Source organism: Globicephala melas, chromosome 5 (genome assembly GCF_963455315.2).
Source record: "Globicephala melas chromosome 5, mGloMel1.2, whole genome shotgun sequence".
NCBI classification, from domain to species: Eukaryota; Metazoa; Chordata; class Mammalia; order Artiodactyla; family Delphinidae; genus Globicephala; species Globicephala melas.
Window position 1 is genome coordinate 123577379 of NC_083318.1, and position 21891 is coordinate 123599269.

The following is a 21891-nucleotide window of genomic DNA, read 5'->3' on the forward strand; positions in this document are numbered from 1 at the left end:
AGAAATAGAAACAGGCAGGCAAGCAAGCAAAAGAACTAAAAAAGAATTCTAAAATTATAAAGTACAATAATGCAAATGAAAAATTCACCAGCTGGACTCAATAGCAGATTTGAGATGACAGAAGACAGAATCAGTGAACTAAATAATAGCTCGATAGAAACCATTAAATCTGAAGAAAAAAGAAAAAAAGATTGACAAAATGAACAGTTTCAGAGACCTTTGGGTCAATATCACATATTCCAACATATATGTAATGATAGTCTCAGAAGGGGAGGTGAGAAAGAAAGGGGCAGAAAAAAACATTTGAAGAAAAGATAGCTGAAAACTTTCCAAAATTAATGAAAAACATGAATATACAAATCCAGGAAGTTCAGTGAACTGCTAAGTAATAACATAAAGATGTCTAACACTCTTAGACATACCATAGTCAAACTGCTGAAAACCAAAACAAAGAGAACATCTTGAAAGTGAAAAACAATTTATTACATACAGTGGAAATAATGTGATCATGAACTTGTCATCAGAAAAAACGGAGGCTGGAACTTCCCCGGTGGTCCAGTAATAAAGAATCTGCCTTACAATGCGGGGGACATGGGTTCGATCCCCGGCTGAGGAACTAAGATCCCACATGCCACAGGGCAACTAAGCCTGCATGCCACAACTACTGAGCTCACGTGCCTCAACTTGAGAGCCTGTGTGCCACAAACTACAGAGCCCACGCACTCTGGAACCTGCGCACCACAACTACAGAGCCCAGGCACCCTGCAGCCCACATGCCACAACTAGAGAAGAGAAAACCTGCACGCCACAACTAGAGAGAAGCCGGCACACTGCAGCAAAGAGCCCGCTTGCCTCAACGAAGATCCCGCATGCCGCAGCTAAGACCTGACGCAACCAAAAAAAAAAAAAAAATACTCTTAAAAAAAAAAAAGAAATAATGTAATGGAGGCCAAAAATCAGTGAAATGACATATTCATAATGCTGAGAGAAAAGCAAGTCAACCAAGAATTCTGTATCCAGTGAAAGTATCATTAAAAAATGAAATGTGAAGTAAAGACATCCCCAAGTCCTTTACCATAGCATGGTAAAAGGAAAATTTATTTTGAGGCTAAAACTTGAGTTCAGTCTTTATTTGCATTGTGCATACATCTTGGGAGACAACTCAGTGATCAAATGCTCCATTTCTTGCTAGGCCTGGGGGGTTTAATTGTTGATGTTTGGTAATTAGAGTTTTGGAAGATAAGAGCATGCATGCAGTTTAATATGTCCAAGGTTAGAGAGTATATGAAATTTCATATGTCAAAATGGCAGGGAACAGGGATGGGAAAAATACTGAAATTTTTGAAATGAAGAGCTGGTCTTTGGGGCTCCAGGTCAGTTAGGCTTGGATTTTAAGTGGTTAATATAAAGGTTCTGGGCATGGGGAATTGTGCATGGGCTTCAACTCAACTTAACATGGTTAAATAAAACCACAAAGTATGGGAAAAGGTTTTTCCAAAATACAAACAGGGTGACCTGCCTTCCTTTGAAGTTGGTTGCCACCAGTGATTTTTTTTTCTACTGCCTGATTCACTGTCTTCATGTGATTCCCAGCAACTTAACTACTTTGGATTTTGTTGTTGTTGTTTGTTTGCTTGTTTGGGGCTTAAAATACTAGGAGCTTTGCTTTCAAATATCCTGTTGGTATCTTTCTGCAGGAAAGGGAGATATCACTGAGGGTTTCATGTAGTCCCACAACTAATAGAAATAATAATGCTAATAAAGATGATAATGGCAATGAAAGCAAATACAAGTGCATGTATCAGGTATGTTGATCTAAACAAATAGACTGCCAGATATTTCTCCAGCTAAGATGAGTTTATCTGAGATCAGCAGAGAATTGCAGTTTGGTGTCTGCGACCATGGTGAGCCATGTGCAACTCCCTGCAGGGCAAGGGAAGGAGAACACTTTTACAGAAAGGAAAAGGGAAGTTAGGGCTATAGAAAACAGAGTCCATGGCATTTCGTTGGCTGAGTCCTTGCCAGAAAAGAAGAGGGTCTTTCTTCTTCCTGTTGGGCTCTGCTGTTGTCCCATGGTTTGAGAGCTCTCCCTCCTGATCTTCTGACTATATTTAATTGAGGTTTTTGTTTATTAATTTTTTATAGATACCATTCTAAGAATTTCGCATACATCAATTATTTTAATTCTATGATTATTTATGTCATTTTTAGGTAGGGCCCTGGTTTTCCAGACGAAGAGGTCAAGACACCTTAGACTTAACTTTAATTTGCATTGAGACATAGGTTTTATTTCATCATTTTATGGCATTTTCCCTCAGTCTCTAATTGCTCTTTCAGGTTGTCCTCTCACTGTTGCCTCTGGGAACATAACTGCTAACTCTATGAGTGCCATCACTAGAATAGAATTTTTTTTAAATTCAGCTTCTTTAATCTAAAAAATAAATAAAATAAATCTAAAATGGAATTTTTAATGTTCTGTGTCTTTTTGAATAACTGGCTGCCAGTTGAAAGGCTGGCATTTGAGCCTGTGACCTAGATTCATATCCTAGGTTTTTAAAGTTAGACCAGGAAGATAAGACTCAGGTAATTTTGGCTTTTATGCTGGGACTCAGATTTTGCTGCAAAGCGTGTGGAATTTCCCAAACACAGGAACAGGATTCAAGTACTGGGTTTAAAAAAAAGGATGAGAAATGACTATTATATCCACTCATCATGTGCCTTCTCTGTGATGTACAAAGGATCACCAACAGAAATTTGATGATCTTATCTATACATACTATTTTTCCCTGAAATGGTGTGTAAAGTACTATATATAGGTATTGTTTAAGTTATTGCTTTTAAACAGGGTTTCAGATTTGTCTTACTAATCCTAGGAATTAATTAATGCCTAGAAAATTTATTTGACATATTAATCTCTTGGTCAGATAAAATGAGAGTTGAAGATGAGTAAGAAGAGCCCAGAAACATCAGTAAAGGACACAGGTAGGGAATAAGTTTTCAGAGAAGCATAAAAATGCTATAAAAAGATGTGGTCATGATGGGGGTAGTATATTTTCACTTGGTAGAGGAGCTAGTGAATGTAATGAAATTTAGGGTAGCTAGTTTGACGAAGTTTTCTAGAGGGGAACACACTATTGTTGAAGAAAACTGATCACTTGTGCGTTACTTACTTTTTCTTCGAGGCATTAAAAAAGAAAAAAAAAAAAAAAGGTTCCTATGTGGCAGCAGCCAAACCCGTCAGTCATATCTAGGCTAGGCACTGGAAGAGGGACTAGGTGGTGACTCCAGGCAGGGTGCTAAGGGAAGCAAGAACAATAACAACTTCTGATAAAAAATGAAAATGCATAGTAGGGATAATCAAGATCTTTGTAAAGCTTTCCTAAATACTCAGAGTACATTGTACTCATGATTTCTTTGTGCCTTTTTGCTCTCTTCTACTTTCCTTTCACATACCACAGAAGCAGCCCCGAAAGATCCAAAAGTCATCTTTGGAGCTATTGCTTCTAGTGCTTATCCTCCGCCTGCCTTTACTAAATGTACTCCTAATGCAGACAAGAAGCAAACAGCTGTTGACATTTCTTAGTTGACTTATAGATTGTGGCATTTGTGTTTGACACAGTACTTAAACCAGAAATATGGGGTTTCATGTGAGAATCTCCTCTGCTAGTCATGATCAGTACTTTTACTGTATTTAGTGATTCTTTGGAAGTGGGAGATAATGTTGTTGGCTTGTGCTTGAGGGTGATAATAGGGATATAAGGAACAAGAGAAAGTATGTTTTATAAAGTATGGCTCCTAGATGGACTTCAAAAGTTTGCTTTCTCAGTATCCAAATTTTTTTGAATTATTTGAAACATTAAAATTCTTCTCTGTTGGTCTAGACCCTGATTGTTCAGTCTTGTTTTTTACGTTGAAATTAGCTTTTGTAGAATAGTAAGATTAGCTAACCCTTTTGTAGAATCAGGAACTAATCTAAGTATTTTACTTGTTTTAACTCATTTAATCCTCACAGCAACCCAATGACATATGATATAAATTTTATAGTTTCCCCACTTACAGATGAGGACGCTGGGGATCACAGAGGTTAAGCAGCTCTCTTAGGGTCCCACAGCAAGTAAGGAGCAGACATGTGGAACCAAAGAAGTCTAGTGCTAGAGTCTCTAACCTTAGCCACAATACAAGTCTCCTGCCTGCCAGAAAATCATTAAAACTTAAGAAATTTGGTCTTTATACATAATACAGATGAACAGATTTGTTATATATATAATATGCTATGTTTTAAAATAATTTGAAGAAAATGAGTTTTATAAATTTCCATTGAGGTAATTAGCTAATGGTTTCCAGGCATTAATTGTGCAACAAATATATGATATTTTTGATTTAATTTAGTTTAGAATTATTATTGTGATTATTAATATCCGTGTGGTTTATGTTGATTAAAAATGTTAATGTAACTGTAGAGCACGTAAAGAGCCATAAGTGATGAAAGGGGAAGCCTTTTAACTTAATTGAAATCTATTAAAATGAAATAAGCAGTCTCATTTGTAGAATAAGTAAGGTGTGCTCACATAGGACAGTTAAGCAGGAATAGTTTTGCTGCTTAAGAAAACAAGTAATCACTGCTCTCATTTCTGTATAAAATTTGATTTTCATTATGAAATTTGAAAATTAGAGTTTGATCTATATTATGAAGGCTATTTTTTTAAGAATGTGAACCTATACTTCATAATTCTGTTTATTTTATCTTAAATTTTTACAAGTTAATTTAAGGAGGGCATAGATTTAGGGATACTCTTAAATTTCTACTTTTAATGGTTAATTAAAGAAAATTTTCATATTTTCTATTATCATTGCTTAGTGTGACCTATGCTATATCTTTTTGGAAATTTTCTATATGTTTATGCTAGTCCATTGAAATTTGTTTCAGGATGTTCCAGCACCAGGCACCTATGATGTTCAAAAATCATATGAGATGTCTCAAGTTCAACATAAATACATGCCACCTCGTAGTTTGGTGGCCAGAATAAAACATGCCTCGTTTCTTAGCACAACTCATCGGTGCCTGGACAAAGTGAATGATGGGCCAGGTAAGTATAGACTGTCTTTTTAAAGAAATGGAAACAAAATCTAAAGTTTCCTTATTAAAATAGACAATTGTAAACATACATTTATCATGTCTCTTTTAAGTGTGCAGGACAAAAAAATAACCACTTATTTAGTGAAAGATTTTAGATGTTTTTTCAACTGTAAGAAGATTTGTTTGGAGTTTTATGTCTTTTAATTTTACCAAAGACAATTTTACTAATTTTATTAAAGCTAATAAGTCATATCCTATTAGAGAAAAAAACCAAACTCTTAATATGCTATAGTTATTAGAGGAGAAATAACTACTGATGTGGAAGATCAGTTGTATACAAGATATATATCATGCCAGTCTCATGGAATTACTTTAATTTTCCTCAAGTATTAAGAAAGCAGCTATATAAAAGGTAAACATTTATTTGAGGGGTTGAAATTCCAAAAATAATTTTGATTTTTAAAATTGGGATTAGTTCATCTACTAGTAATGGCATTTTTATACTAAAATAGAATGAAATAACTTTCCCTGATAATGAAAATGAACCGGTAAGTAGATTATTTCACACAAGAGAATTAGATAAAGAATGGGAACAAGAGTTTTCAACAGCAATTTACAAATGTATTGCCATTAAGTAACCAAACTGTTGTAATGGATCTTTATGAGACTATGAAGAGAAAAAATGAAACAGAATGGAGTTTTTAATGAAAAATCAAAGCGGGAGAATACGATGGGTCAAGCAAATAAGAATACTTGGGAGACTCTGAGATCCAGAGAGACTTGCTTTATTTTTCACTGTCTTTCAGGAATCAAGTATATTACCAACTTAAAGGTCCATTTTAAGTCCAAATTTAGCTTTTCTTATTTTCTTTTTCTTCTCTTGAGTTATTGTACCATTGTTGATTTTGTCAGGTTTTAGCTTTTTTGAAGTAGAATTCAAATTCCTTTACTATTGTCTCTGACCACACTCGTTATGTGGTCACCCAGAAATGGTGCAGGGAAATTAGTTCTTTGAAGTTTAGGTACTATCAACTGTCACCGTGACCAAGCACGATCAATCAAGTAACAAATATCTATTGCAGAGTCTCTTAAAGTAGATTAGATTGATCTTCATATTTTCTGAAGATTTTTTTTCTCTTTGCTTTTACTCTTGTCTCCATAAAAATTATTATAGATGCAATGCATAGTAAGATCTTCAGTTAAGTTCCAGGATTGGCACTCTGACTTTTCATTGCTTCGGTATTTAGCCTAGGGCAAGTAAATTCACTAATTGTTTCATTAGTTTCTATTTTACAAAAGTGAGATAATATTTGCCACCTACTTGGCTTTCATGAGAATACTAAAGATTAATAAGACTGTATTTCAAAGTCATTTTCAGAACCGCTGAAGCTCCTTAGAAGTATAAAATCTTATTATAATGTGAAACATGTTTCTTCTTAATGCCTAGCCAACACTAGCTTCTGAAAGAATTTGGGACAGGGAAATATCTTCATTATGAAGACAGTTATTATTTGGAAGTCAAAGACATATGGACTGTCAAAGTCACTATACAACTGTAAATTAGCCAGCTTGCTAAATGAAAAGAGTTTATCATAATAAGCCAATACTTCATTAAGTTTGCCATCCTGCATCTTAAAGTAGCCTATAATTCAGATAAATGACAGCAGAAATCCCACATGCCTCTATAATCAACACATTAGAAAAAAACATATGGATTTCTAAAGCTATTACCTGATGAGATGATTATGAAATCTGATTTCCTCTGACATATGTAGATACTGTGATAATTATAGGATTCATTCTTTTGAACTTAATCTGCTATCTTAAGGTATACAGTCCAAAATATGTCTCTAACATAGATTTAATAGGTGGCCAGGGCCAATTTAATTAATATCCATTCTTTGTTTTGGTAGTTGAAGATTAACTTCTATTTGTTCTGTTACATTGATCCAATCAAGGAAAAGAAGTCAGGTGTGATACTATCAACTCTCTAAATAAATTCCTCTTTTTTTGTTAATTTTCATTTAGGTTAGGTTTTTTATCGATCAATATGACAATAAATTCTTGATTCTAAAATGAGAATAGGGCTTCCCTGGTGGCATAGTGGTTAAGAATCCACCTGCCAATCCAGGGAACATGGACTTGAGCCCTGGTCGGGGAAGATCCCACATGCCGCTGAGCAACTAAGCCGGTGTGCTACAACTACTGAGCCTGTGCTCTAGAGCCCACGAGCCACAACTACTGAGCCCATGTGTCACAACTACTGAAGCCCGCACACCTAGAGCCCGTGCTCCACAACATGACAAGCCACCACAATGAGAAGCCTGTGCACCGCAACAAAGAGTAGCCCCCACTCACCACAACTAGAGGAAGCCCATGCACAGCAATGAAGACCCAATGCAGCCATAAATAAATAAATAAATAAATAAAATGAGAATAGCCCATTTGTATTTACAGTTCTTAATACCATTTAACTTTTGCTGGGTACAACTAGTATGTTAAGTCTTTTGATTTTTTTAAAAAATCATTGTTATATAATCAAAAGGTACAGTGATAATAGTTCTGTTGGTTATACGCTTTGTGTCAATGTTTATCCTATGAATGATCTCCTTTACTATCATATCTTCTTAGAAATAAAATAAGAAAATAGTGGGGTTTTTTAACCCTATTATTTGTCATTTAAATATTGGTAATTTTGTTAAACCTTAATACTGGTGAGAAGAGCCTTTTTGGGTTTTATGTCAAATTATTTACAAGCCAGATAAAATTATTTTCTGTTATTATGTGTGTGTGCGTGTATATATATGAAGCTATAAGATTGTTTGAATTAATTTGTAGAGCTTGATATGCTTATTTGTTCCTTGAGTCATGACATAACTAAGAAGAATTGAGTGCTTTGCCTTACAGAACTTAAAGAACATGTATATTGTTATCTTTCTACCTAGAATAGAATAATAGGCAAGTTAAAATTGATTACTGACTGTCGTATATTTGTAGGTAACAGTGTCAAGAACTGAGGTTGATAAATGACCTAAGTTATGAGTTTGGTTGATATACAAATAGTATTCTTCTCATGAGACTCATATACTTAATAGAACATTCAATCACTCAACATTTTATAGCTGTGTATTTATTTCAAATTGTCTGAGAACTTTTATTAACAGTATTGAGGTGATTTTATTTTATTCAAATGAAGTCTTTGCAGACATTTAAGAAGTATAAAACTCATTTTCATTAGTCTAAATTAAAGAGGGAAGTAGTATATTTGCAATCAGTATACCATATGCCATTAAATGTTGTGTAACCAATAAAAACACATTTGAATCATTTAATGAAGGAATTATTAAATGAGGTCTGTCACATTTTAAGCAATCTACTCTTATGCACCAAGTTGTTTTTTTTTTTTAACATCTTTATTGGAGTATAATTGCTTTACAATGGTGTGTTAGTTTCTGCTGTATAACAAAGTGAATCAGTTATACATATACATATATCCCCATATCTCTTCCCACTTGCGTCTCCCTCCCTCCCACCCTCCCTATCCCACCCCTCTCGGTGGTCACAAAGCACCGAGCTGATCTCCTTGTGCTATGCGGCTGCTTCCCACTAGCTAGCTGTTTTACATTTGGTAGTGTATATATGTAAATGCCACTCTCTCACTTTGTCCCAGCTTACCTTTCCTCCTCCCTGTGTCCTCAAGTCCATTCTCTAGTAGGTCTGCATCTTTATTCCCATCTTACCCCTAGGTTCTTCGTAACCATTTTTTTCTTTAGATTCCATATATATGTGTTAGCATATAGTATTTGTTTTTCTCTTTCTGACTTACTTCACTCTGTATGACAGACTCTAGGTCCATCCACCTCACTACAAATAACTCGATTTCGTTTCTTTTTATGGCTGAGTAATATCCCATTGTATATATGTGCCACATCTTGTTTATCCATTCATCTGTCGATGCACACTTAGGTTGCTTCCATGTCCTGGCCATTGTAAATAGAGCTGCAGTGAACATTGTATGCACCAAGTTTTAATTCATGGACATGTAAATGACTTTGTGATTGATCTAGCTCAGGTAAAGTAAAATTGTTAAGTGGAAAAGAATTAAACATTATCTCTCATAGTGATCTGTTTTTGGACATTTAGAGGAGAAAAATACTCAGCAAATTTAAAAAGAAAATGAAGAAAACTTTGAGAGTGTGGAAAATTGGGCACTCTCCTACATTGTGGTGGAAGTATAAGTTGATATCAGTGATTGTCAAGGGCAGGCTGGCAGAATGTTTCAAATATACATGCCATTTAACCCTAAAATTCTCCTTCTGGGATTACCCTAAAAAATAATTAATAGTATATCCAAAGTTTTAAGCATCAAGTATATTCATCCAAGAATACTAATAATGAAGTTTTTAAGGTTCTAAATGAAAGAAAAATGGGGTTTAGTTAACTCTGATGTAAAAACTGAAGAGTCCTGTGAAAAACTTTAAAATGGTATATATTGCTTAAACCTGATAACAAGATAGGATTCATTTGACTAATCATTTAACCAATCATTTAACAAATATGCACTGAGAGCTTCTTATGTATTAGCAGTGTTCCAGGGACTTGTGATAGAGCAGTGAACAAAATATAAATGTTGTTCATAGAGCAAAGCTTTAGGATGGAGACATTTAATAAATGAATGAAGAAATAGACCAATAGATTGATAGATGAGGGAAGGAAGAGAAAGAAAAAGAATGAATACTAGGTGGCTATAAATGCTATGGAGAAAAATAAGAGAAAAGGAGGATTGGGAGTTCATTGTGGGTTCTGCATTAATTTCAAAAATGTTATCAGTGAAGACCTCACTTAGAAAATGATCTGTGATTAAATAGCCTTAGGGTGGTAAAATATTGTGTTTTTCTTTTTAATTTTTAATTATTTTCTCTATATGAACATACAATGCTTTAAAGTAAGTAAAATGATTTTAATATTTTTAAATAGAAAACAGTTGAAGTTTAAAGCATAATTTTAATTAAATATTTAAGTGAATGATTAAGCAATACATAGCATATAATACAACATTTGTAGGCTGAACATAACAGGTACTGAGACTTATTTTATGTAGAAAGTATAGATCATTTCTAATGAAAATAACATTGTGATTTCTGCATCACATTCCCACAGGAAATTATTTTAGGAAACAAATATAATTTATCTTAGAAGTTAATTGAACATATCCCATGAAGATATTTTTGTTCACTTTTCAATAAACATAAGCAATACCTTTGATATAAAAATCAGTGTAGTGTGAAAACTAATTATTTATTCTATTTTCTCAGTGGCTTGTAATATTATAGATTCAGAAATACTATGGAATTTATGAAAATGCAGTTCATCTCACTTGCCGAGTGCTGTTAACCTATTTCAATAAATATGTAATTTTTTGGTTGTTTTTCTTTAGCTTCCAGAAATGCTTTTGGGCTGTTAAAATGCAAGATAATTCTGAGTATAGGCAAAAATTGATCAGATCAGTTTTGGAGACTGGTTGATTTTATATCATTAATAAGAATGGTAGAAATTTTATTATTGAAAATGAGCTAACTTTATTAGTTTTCAATCTCAAGTTATTTTTGTTTGGGCACTTCATATATATTTAAAGTAAATTCTTATTTATACATAATTTGAGAAAGTTCAATTTATTAATAAGTATGTCATAGGTAAAACTACCCTAAATGTAATATACAGAATACTAGTTTTCTGAGTTATTCACTTTTTTGTGTAGTAAAGAATCTTTGAAGACTATGGGAAAAGCTTAATCTGAGGAGAGATCGACTATGTTGGGTGGGGTGGGGGGCAGGAAAGAACTGATGCAAAATATTTTAGAATATAAAGAATAACAGAATCAAAGTCTGAAGTAGAGTGGTAGCCTTAAAACAGAAAATGGACTTTGTTTATTGAGGGGGGAGGTAAGTTGTAAAGAATAACTGAAAATGTATAGATTTTATATAGAGACATAATACAGGTATACTTCTTTTTTCTGTACTTTGAATTATTGCACTTGGCAGAAACTGCATTTTTCACAGATTGAAGTTTTGTGGTAACCCTGCGTCGAGCAAGACTATCCATACCATTTCTCCAACAGCATTTGCTCACCTCCTGTCTCTGTGTCACATTTTGGTAATTCTTGCAATATTTCAAGATTTTTCATTACTATTATATTTGTTATGGTGATTGTAGTCAGTGATCTTTGATGTTATTATTGTAATTGTTTGGGGGCACCATCAACTGCACCATATAAGATGGCAAACTTAACTGGTAAATTATGTGTTCTGACTTCTCCACCGACTTGCAGTTCCCTGTCTCTCTCCCCCTTTCCTCCCTATTCCCTGATTCACAACAATATTGAAACGAGGCCAATTAATAACCCTACAATGACCTATAAGTGTTCAAGTAAAAGGAAATATTGCATCTCTCACTTTAAATCAAAAGCTAGAAATGATCAAGTTTAGTGAGAAAGGCATGTTTGAAAGCTGAGATAGGCTGAAAGCTAGGCTTCTTCCACAAGTTAGCCAAGTCGTGAATGCAAAGAAAAGGTTCTTAAAAGAGATTAAAAGTGCTACTCCAGTGAACATACCAATGTTAAGAAGGCTAAACATCCTTACTGCTGATATGGAGAAAGTTTTGGTGGTCTAGATAGAAAATCAAACCAGCTACGACATTGCATTAAGCCTAAACCTAATCCAGAACAAGGCCCTTACTCTCTTTAATCCTCTGAAGGCTGACAGAGGTAAGGAAGCTGCAGAAGAAAAGTTTGAAGCTAGAAGAGGTTTGTCGATGTGGTTTGAGGAAAGAAGACATCTCTGTAACATAAAAGTTCAAGGTGAAGCGGCAAGTAGAAGTTTCAGCAAGTTATCTGGAAAATATAGCTAAGATAATTAGTGAAGGTGCCTACACAGAACAGCAGGTTTTCAATGTAGACAAAACAGCGCTCTATTGAAAGAAGATGCCATCTAGGACTTTCATAGGTAGAGCGAAGTCAGTGCCTGGCTCCAAAACTTCAAAGAGCAGGCTGACTCTTGTTAGGGGCTAATGCAGCTGGTGACTAAGTTGTACCCAATACTCATTTACCTTTCCAAAAACCCTAGGGCCCTTAGGAATTATGCTATATCTATTCTGCCTGTGCTCTATACATGGAATAACAAAGCCTAGATGACTGCATATCTGTTAACAACGTGGCTTGCTGAATATTTGAAGCCCACTGCTGAGACCTACTGCTCAGAAAGAAAAGATTCCTTTCAAAATATTACTGCTCGTTGACAATGTACCTGGTCACCCAAGAGCTCTGATGGAGATGTTCAGTGAGATTAATGATGTTTTTAAGCCTGCTAATACAACATTAATTCTACAGCCCATGGATCAAGGAGTAATTTTGAGTTTCAAGTCTTATTATTTAAGAAATACATTTCATAAGGACCTAGCTGCCGTAGGTAGTGATTCTTCTGATGGATCTGAACAAAGTCAACTAAAAACCTTCTGGAAGGGATTCATCATCCTAAATACCAGTAAGAACATTTGTGATTCATGGGAAGAGGTGAAAACATCAACCTTAACAGGAGTTTGTAAGACCTTGATTTCAACCCTCAGGATGACTTTGAGGGGTTCAAGACTTCAGTGGAGGAAGGAACTGCAGTCATGGTAGCAATAGTAAAAGAACTAGAATTAGAAATGGAGCCTGAAGACGTGACTGAATTGCTGCAATTTCATGATAAATATTTAACACATGAGGAGTTGCTTCATATGAATGAACACAGAAAGTGTTTTTTTTTAAAGATGGAATCTACTCCTGGTGAAGATGCTGTGAAAATTATTGAAAGGATTTTGAATATTACATAAACTTATTTGATAAAGTAGCAGCAAGGTTTGAGAGAATTGACTCCAATTTTGAAAGAGGTTCTACTGTGGGTAAAATGCTATCAAACAGCCTTGCATGGTGTAGAGAAATCATTCATGAAAGGTAGAATCAATCTATATGCCAGACTTCATTGTTGTCTTATGTTAAGAAATTGCTGCAGCCACCCCAATCTTTAGCACCCACCACCCTGATCAGTCAGCAGCGTCAACATTGAGGCAAGACCCTCTACCAGCAGAAAGATTACAACTTGCTGAAGGCTCAGATGATGGTTTAGCAGTTTTTAGTGATAAAGACTTTTTTAGTTAAGATATGTGCATTCTTTTAGACATAATGCTACTGCACTCTTAACAGACTACAGTGTAACATAAGCATAACTTTATATGCACTGGGAAACCAAAAAATTTGTGTGACTCACTTTATCAAGATATTCTTTTATTGCAGTGTTCTGGAGCTAAACCCACAATATCTCTGAGGTATGCTTGTATATAGAGGAGAGCTTATCTCAAACATCTTGTAAATTTGGCATTGTATAATGGAATGAATTATAAACTGATAAAACAAAAAGTCCACATGGTTTTAAACATGATTATGTCAACTTGAACTAAGAGGAATGGACACAATATATAAAATAAAAAGACTTGGACTCTTGAATTTCTGTAGGTAGGAAGTTGGCTGAAAAAACTACCTAGTTGCAAACATGGGCTACTGTTTATGGAAAAGGAAGGTAACTTAGAGGATGGAACCAAGAACCCACAGAATGGAGTTGTTGAACATACTATACTGAACAACTCCTTGGAAGTAGGACTGAACCCTCATCTATGAACTGGCAACTTGTGCCCGGCTGGATTTGAAATGCTGTGCAACTATAAGTGCTATGCCTCTCCTGTTTTCCCCCCTTTGAACAGATGTGTTTTAGCATTTATTTTTTGACTGTTATACCATTAGCCTGATAATTTGTCTCTTTAGTTGAAGGTCTTTAGATTGAAAGGAACAGTATTCAAAAGGATGCACCAGAAGAACTACAACAGGGGAGTCTCATTCACATCTGAACTAGACCCTGGACTTTGAGTTAATGCCATAATGGGATGAAATCTTGGAGTCTTCAGAGCAGGGTTGCTTGAGTTTTGCATGTAGGAGACATGAAATCTTGTGGCTGGAGAGTGGACAGTAGCAGAATGTGTTTTCCAAAGATATTTGCCACTGGATATTTCATCCTCTGTGTTCTTCGCGCAGCACAGTGTTGACACTGCTCTCATTGGGTATTGGAGTTTATTTCTGGTTTCCTAGTGGACTTTTGGTACTACCTTGACCAATAGAGTATGGCGGAACAGTTGCTATGTGACTTCTGAGGCTAAATCATAAAAATTTCTTGCACTTCTGGATGGTCCTCTTGGAATGCCCCCCTTGAATGTAGCCACCATGCTGTGCAAAAGCCAATCAGCCAGGGAGAGGCCCATGAAGAGGAACAGGGAGCCTCAGTCCTCTTCCTGGGAGAGCCCCAGCCAGCACCCAGCACCCAGCACCCAGCACCCAGCACAGACTTGCCAGCCATGGAAGTGAGCAGCAGTGGGAGTGGAGCCTCCAGCCTTCAGTCAAGTGCCCCAGATGACAATCTGTATGGCCAAGATGAGGCTTTCTCTCTGAGGCATGTCCAAAGTGCAAATTTATGAACAAAATAAATGACTATTGTCATTTTAAGCCATTAGTTTTGGAGACTAGTTCTTTATGCAGCAATAGATAACCAGAACAAATTCTAAACAAAGAAAAAAGAAAAGTGAAAGCAGACATAGTTGAAAGTAAAAATATGGAATAATTGGACTGGCGGGCAAAACAAGACTATAGTATAAGTTCTTTTTAAAAAATTTTTCTTGAAGTACAGTTGATTTACAATGTTGTGTTAATTTCTACTGTACAGCATAGTGGTTCAGTTATATATTCTTTCTCATATTCTTTTCCATTATGGTTTATCACAGGTTATTGAATATAGTTCCCTGTGATATACATGGTACTTTAAGTATATAAAGTACCTTGTTCTTTATCCACCCTATATGTAATAGTTTGCATCTGCTAATCCCAAACTCCCAGTCCTTTCCTCCCCCAACCCCTGCCTCCCTTGGCAACTGGTAAAGGATTGGGAGAAACAAGAATCGGAAGGGTTGGAAGCCCAGCAAGCGTGCAGTTTGAGGCAAAGTCCTGCAGAGGGTAACCTAGCTTTAGCTTGATCTCAAAGGGGATACTTGCAGTGTAAGCTATACCTGAAAGTTGTCCTACCCAGAAGCAAAAGCGCTGAAGCTTTCATACTCCTATATCAATCAATCATTGATAAAGGGCTGCCCTGGGGGCACGTAAATTCCCATGCAGGTCTGGATCTCTATGCTTATGGACAAACTGGGCTTCTGACAGCATTCCTCTGAAAAAGAGCCATAGGTGCTGGCTGCTGGAAGGAAAAGCACACAATAGCTGGAGGTGTGTAAAATGTACTGAAAGGAATCTGAAAAATCTGGATGGAGCACTGACATTATCAACTTACCTGAAATTTAATAGTCAACAAATATTGTAAGGTTATACTCTGGCCTTTCACTGTGTTGGATACAATGTTTTTGGAAATGCAAAAGGAAATTCAGTTTAATCAAATATTTGTAAGATGAGTTAATCAACAATTTCTCTTTTTAAGGGTTTTTTGTTTTTTTTTTCCCCAAGGACTGGACCTTGGAAGGAATTTAACAAAGTGTACCTTGGAAAGTCCAAAATTAATAATCTAAGCATGATGACTGCTAGAATAATCCATTGTTTGACATTTAAAATAAATATACTCAAAGTATTTTTTGTTATTTCATTTTATCATAATAACGTAAGTTAATAAAGTAAAACAAATAAATTACCTCTCAACAAAAGTGAGGAATTATAACTGGACAGACTTGCCTTCTATGGTGTCAGTTATTTGATGTGATTCTTTCATTCTTTAATTAATGTATTCATTCTTTCAATAAATGTAATGAGCAGCTAATTTGTACCAGACAGTACCTAAATTTCTGAAATTAGAAAAAAAGATATTTCCTGCATTAATGGAGTTTAAAATACAAGCCTTTTAAGAGTAACATGCAATTATAATTTGTCTATATTTTATAGTTTTATAATTTTAAATTCTGTTTATCATCAGTTTTTAAATACTTGGGATACTTATTTTTTCTATTCATTAGAACACAAGTAAAAATATTTTCTGAGAGTATTTTAATGTTTAATATAAACACACAGTGGTACTCACCATAAAAAACAAAATATATTGGTTCTAAATATCAATAATGTTTTGTGTGTCCAGAGAGGCTACTATATCCTGTTACTATTTTTATTCTTTGTGAGCTCATATTTGTATGTTGTAATATAATGGTGTGAGTATATATTGTTCTTTCTTGAGCACATTCTATTGAAAATAACTTGATGTACTGGGATAAAAATGGACTCTAGATTCTAACAGAATGCATTCTAATTGGGGCTTATTTATGAGCTGAATGACTCTAAGCAAGTAATTCACATTTCAGAGCCATAGTTTCTCAACCCATAAAAGGAAACAATTGATATCTATTTCATAAAGTTGTTGTAAAGCTTAAATTCGCTTATATGTGGAATCTAAAAAATAAAACAAACTAGTGAATATAACAAAAAAGAAACAGACTCATAGATATAGAGAACAAACTAGTGTGGAGAGGGAAAGGGGGATGGGCAAGATAGGGGAAGAAGATTAAAAGGTAAGAGCTACTTGGTATAAAATAAATAAGATACAAGGGTGTAATGTACAACATAGGTAATATACCCAATATTTTATAATAACTGTAAATGGAGTATAATCTTTAAAAATTGTGGATCACTATGTTGTACACCTGAAACTTAAATAACACTGTAAATCAAATATACTTCAGTTAAAAAAAAATGGATTTAAAGCTCCTAGCATAGTACTTACAACATAGTAAGTGCTCGGTAATGTCAATTTATTTCTCTTCAACTCTTCTGTACTGTTTTTAGTTTGATCCTGCATCATTATAGAATGTTATTTAAGAAAAGATGCTGGTAATAAGATTCAGGGGGCTTAAGTAGAAGCAGGAAGACAAAGAGCAAGGTAGTGCAACAAAGATAGTACAGTAGCTTGGAAAAAGGTGGTAGTGGTGACAGGGTTAAAAAATATATACACACACACACACACACACACACACACACACACACACACACATATATGTAAAACAGAATTTGTTAACATTATGTATGGAGATGAAGGAAAGATGACCACACAGTTTTTGACTTGATCAACTGGTTTTGCCGGGATAACTGGTGGGGAGGATTTTTTAGGGGTAATGTAGAGTGGGAAATATGCTCTGTTTTGGACATGTTACATTTAAGAGTCTACTTGAATTTTAAATTGCAGTTTGGGTATATGAATTACAAACTTCAGGGATAAGATCGGGACTGACAGTGAAAAATAGGGAATCATCAAGTATAGATGACATTAAGTCCATGAGACTGCAGGAGATCTAGGGAAATCAGGAGGAAAAGAGGGCATAGATCTGAGCTCTCAGCATTACAACTTTCAGAGGTTAATATGAGGAGGAAGAACAAATAAAGACTAGATGTATATTTTGTTGTACAGTTTTTTAAAAGTTTTTAAATCGTTTTTAAAACTATTAGAATCAAATCAATGAATATTTTAGTGAACTGGAAAACCCATATAACCTAATCCAATGTTCAAATTATTTATTCCAATCCATTGTACAAAATAATTATGAGCAACCACTTAGACACACTGGATTAAAATCACTTTTATAATTTCCAATTTTAGAAATAAATGTAGAACAGACTATAAATATGATTTCACTTATCAAAAACGTTTCTATAAATTCGAAGGAAATATTTAGAGAATAGTTTGAAGTCTATAAACTAGTATAAAATATTCAAGTAGGAATAAAAGACTTGAAAATCCGATCTCAGGATATAACAGGCTACAAGTGCTTCTTTGAATTTTAGGCCATTACAAGTAAAGAGCTGGTAATATATGAGGAAGTAAGATAAATATATACATATATATATATATAAAATTTGATTCATCTTTGCATTCTTAATAATTACCACTTCTAATGGTTAGAAAGGTTAATTAGTATTTATTTTTATATTTGACCCTGCATTTAACTATTTAGGAATGTGATATTTCTTGGCATTGTAATTTTTCAACCTTTGATTAATTTTCCAGTTTATTAACTTATATTTATACTTCTTGTCCCTAAAAAAGTTATGTTATTTTAAGAAGAGAACAAATGAATATATAAACTGATATTTGCCATCATAATTCTTGTTCTTAGGAAAAAATAAGGGTATTATACCAGCCTTTAATAAAGTTTTAAAAATTTGCTGGTGATTCATAGGTTTTTTAAGCCACAAACTCAGTGGCTTAAACCAACCCTCATTTATTAGCTCACAGTTCCGTAGGTCAGAAGTCTGGACAGCTCTGTGAGGTTATATACTTAGCTTCTCAAAAGGTTGAAATCAAAGTGTTGGTGAAACTGAACTCTTATCTGGGGGTTCCAGGGAAAAATCTGTTCCCACATTCATTCAGGTCGTTGGTGGAATTAAGTTCTTTGTGGTTTTAGGATTGAGGTCCCTGTTTCTTTGCTGGCAGTCAGCCAGTGGGACACGGAGCTCTGAAAGGCTGTCTGCATTCCTTGGCTCATGGCGTTCTATATCCTCAAGCTAGTAGAGGGACATCAAAATCTTAGGCTTCAAATCTCTTGACTTCCTCATCTGCCACTAGCCAGAGAAAACTCTCTGCTTTTAAAGGATTCACCTGATTGGGTCAGGTTAATCCAGATAATCTCCATATTTTAAGATCAGCTGACTGGTACTTCAATAACATTGACAAAAATCCCTTCATAGTAGTAGATAGATTTGTGGTTGTTTGGGTAACCAGGGGATGGGAATCTTGGAATGATGTCTTTAAAATTCTGCTTATCACAATTAGTTTACTCAATTACAGTGAACACATTCCTATAATTTTTCCTTCTTTCGATCTCATTATATCTTTAGTTTCTATGTACATAGGACTTGAGATATCTCCATCTCAGTGCTGGTTAAGACATTAATTTTTGTGTTTCTTTTCTTCCATATTTTACTTGGGTTTTAAATTTTAAATGGTCAGTTTTAGATACTTTTTATTTTCCAATTATGCTGTCTAATCTACCATTTAAAAGCATTTGTTCTGTTGTTTTCTCTGTTACTGAGAAAGTATTTTAAAATATGCCATTAAGATATTGGATTTTCTAGTAGTTCAGTCAGTTTTTGCTTTATATATTTTGAGGCTATGTTTTTAAATGTTTTAGCTTCCTGGGAAAGCAAGTTTTAAGTATCTCTATATGTAGTGTTTGCTTTTTTCCTTTTTTTTCTTTTTGCTTGACAGTATGTGTATGTGCATGTGTACATTCTGATATTAATGAAACTATATAAACTTTCTTTGGTTTAGTGCTTTTAAGATATATCATCTTTTTATCCTTTTACTTTCAACCTTTATGCATCCTTATGTTTTTGTTTTTTCTGTGTAAATAATTTTGGTCTTTTTAAATCCAATTTAAAAATTTTATCTATTATTAGAACTTTTTAGTAAATTTAAATTTAAGAATTTTATTGATATAATTGAGTAAAATTCTTGATAAATCATCCTTGATTTATCAAAGTCAAGTACAATTGTTATTTTTACCTTATTCCTAGACAATGCAAGAACACTAGAGCATTTCAATTCCAGTTACCCTTTTCCTCATTTTCTGCTATTATTTTCATGTATTTTGATTCATTAATATCTTAAACTCAAAGAGGTCATTATTGTTTTATACAGGTGGTCAATTATCTTACAGATTTATCCATCTACACATCTGTGATTTCACTGCTTCATATTCTTTTCATTCACGATGCCGTCTGTGATCAATTACCTTCTGTCTGAAATGTATCCTTCTGTCTGAAGTAATTCTTTTAGAGTGGATCCACTAGTGGATAATTATCTTTGTTCTTTTTTAATATGTTGAAAATATTTTAAAATATATTTTTGGATTAAAATTTTATGTTGAGGAGGGAGGAGATATGGGGATATATGTATATGTATAGCTGATCTACTTTGTTATAAAGCAGAAACTAACATACCATTGTAAAGCAATTATACTCCAACAAAGATGTTAAAAAATTTTTTTTTATGCTGACAGTCACTGTTCAACACTTTATAATTATCATTTAATTATATTTTAGCTTCCATTATTTCAGTGTAGAATTCAGAAACATCTAAATATTGTCCATCTAAATATTGATTCTTTGAAGATAATATATATTTGTTCTTAAGATCATACACCATGATCAAGTGGGATTTATCCCAGGGATGCAAGGATTTTTCATTATCTTCAAATCAATCAGCATGATACACCACATCAACAAATTGAAAAATAAAAACCATATGATCTTCTCAATAGAAGCAGAAAAAGATTTCAACAAAATTCAGTACCCATTTATGATAAAACTCTCCAGAAAGTGGGCATAGAGGGAACATACCTCAACCTAATAAAGGCCATATACAACAAACCTACAGCTAACATCATACTCAACAGTGAAAAGCTGAACACATTTCTTCTAAGATCAGGAACAAGACAAGGATGTCCACTCTCACCACTTTTATTCAACATAGTTTTGGAAGTCCTAGCTGTGGCAATCAGAGAAGACAGAGAAATAAAGGAATCCAGATTGGAAAAGAAGAAGTTAAACTGTCACTCTTTGCAGATTCCATGATACTATACATCGAAAATCCTAAAGATGCTACCAGAAAACTGCTACAGTTCATCAATAAACCTGGTAAAGTTGCAGGATACAAAATTAATGCACAGAAATCTGTTGCATTTCTATACACTAACAACAAAAGATCAGAAAGAGGAATTCAAGAAACAGTCCCATTTACTGTCACATCAAAAAGAATAAAATACCTAAGAATAAACCTATCTAAGGAGGCAACATACCTGTACTCTGAAAACTATTAGACCCTGATGAAAGAAATCGAAGATGACACAAACAGATGGAAAGATATACCATGTTCTTGAATTGGAAGAATCAATATTGTCAAAATGACTATACTACCCAAGGCAATCTACAGATTCAATTAAATCCCTATCAAATTACCAATGACATTTTTCATAGAACTAGAACAAAAAGTCTTAAAATTTGTATGGAGACAAAAAGTACTCCAAATAGCCAAAGCAATCTTGAGAAAGAAAAATGGAGCTGGAGGAATCAGGCTTCCTGGCTTCAGACTATAAAACAAAGCTACAGTCATCAAAGCAGTATGGTACTGGCACAAAAATAGACATATAGATCAATGGAACAGGATAGAAAGCCCAGAAATAAACCCATGCACCTATGGTCAATTAATCTACAACAAAGGAGGCAAGACTATTCAGTGGTGGAAAGACAGTCTATTCAACACATGGTGCTGGGAAAACTGGACAGCTACATGTAACAAAAGGAAATTAGATCATTCTTTAGCATCATACACAAAAATAAGCTCAAAATGGATTAAAGACCTAACTGTGAGACTGGACACTATAAAACTAGAGGAAAACAGGTAGAACACTCTCTGACATAAATTGCAGCAATATCTTTTTCAATCTGTCTCCCAGAGTAAGGGAAATAAAAATAAACAAATGGGACCTAATTAAACTCAAAAGCTTTTGCACAACAAAGGAAACCATAAAAAAAACGAAAAGGCATCCCACAGTTTTGGGAGGTAATATTTGCAAATGATGTGTCTGACAGGAATTAGTCTCTAGAATTTACAAGCAGCTCATGTGACTTAATATCATCAAAACAAACAACCCAATCAAAAAATGGGCAGAAGACCTAAATAGACATTTCTCCAAAG

The 21891-nt window shown here is 34.3% G+C and overlaps 1 protein-coding gene across 2 annotated transcripts in view; it reads left to right on the top strand.

Annotated features, from left to right (window-relative positions):
- The window catches only part of STPG2 (sperm tail PG-rich repeat containing 2), a 514734-nt gene that overhangs the window by 148755 nt on the left and 344088 nt on the right, over positions 1 to 21891 (top strand). For both annotated transcript variants that reach the window (XR_009563864.1, XM_060298816.1), the window contains exon 6: positions 4928 to 5087. Coding sequence is in view for 1 of the 2 variants with exons in the window: in XM_060298816.1 (XP_060154799.1) it covers positions 4928 to 5087 (160 nt within the window). In the remaining variant the exon portion in view is untranslated. The remainder of the gene's footprint in view (positions 1 to 4927; positions 5088 to 21891) is intronic.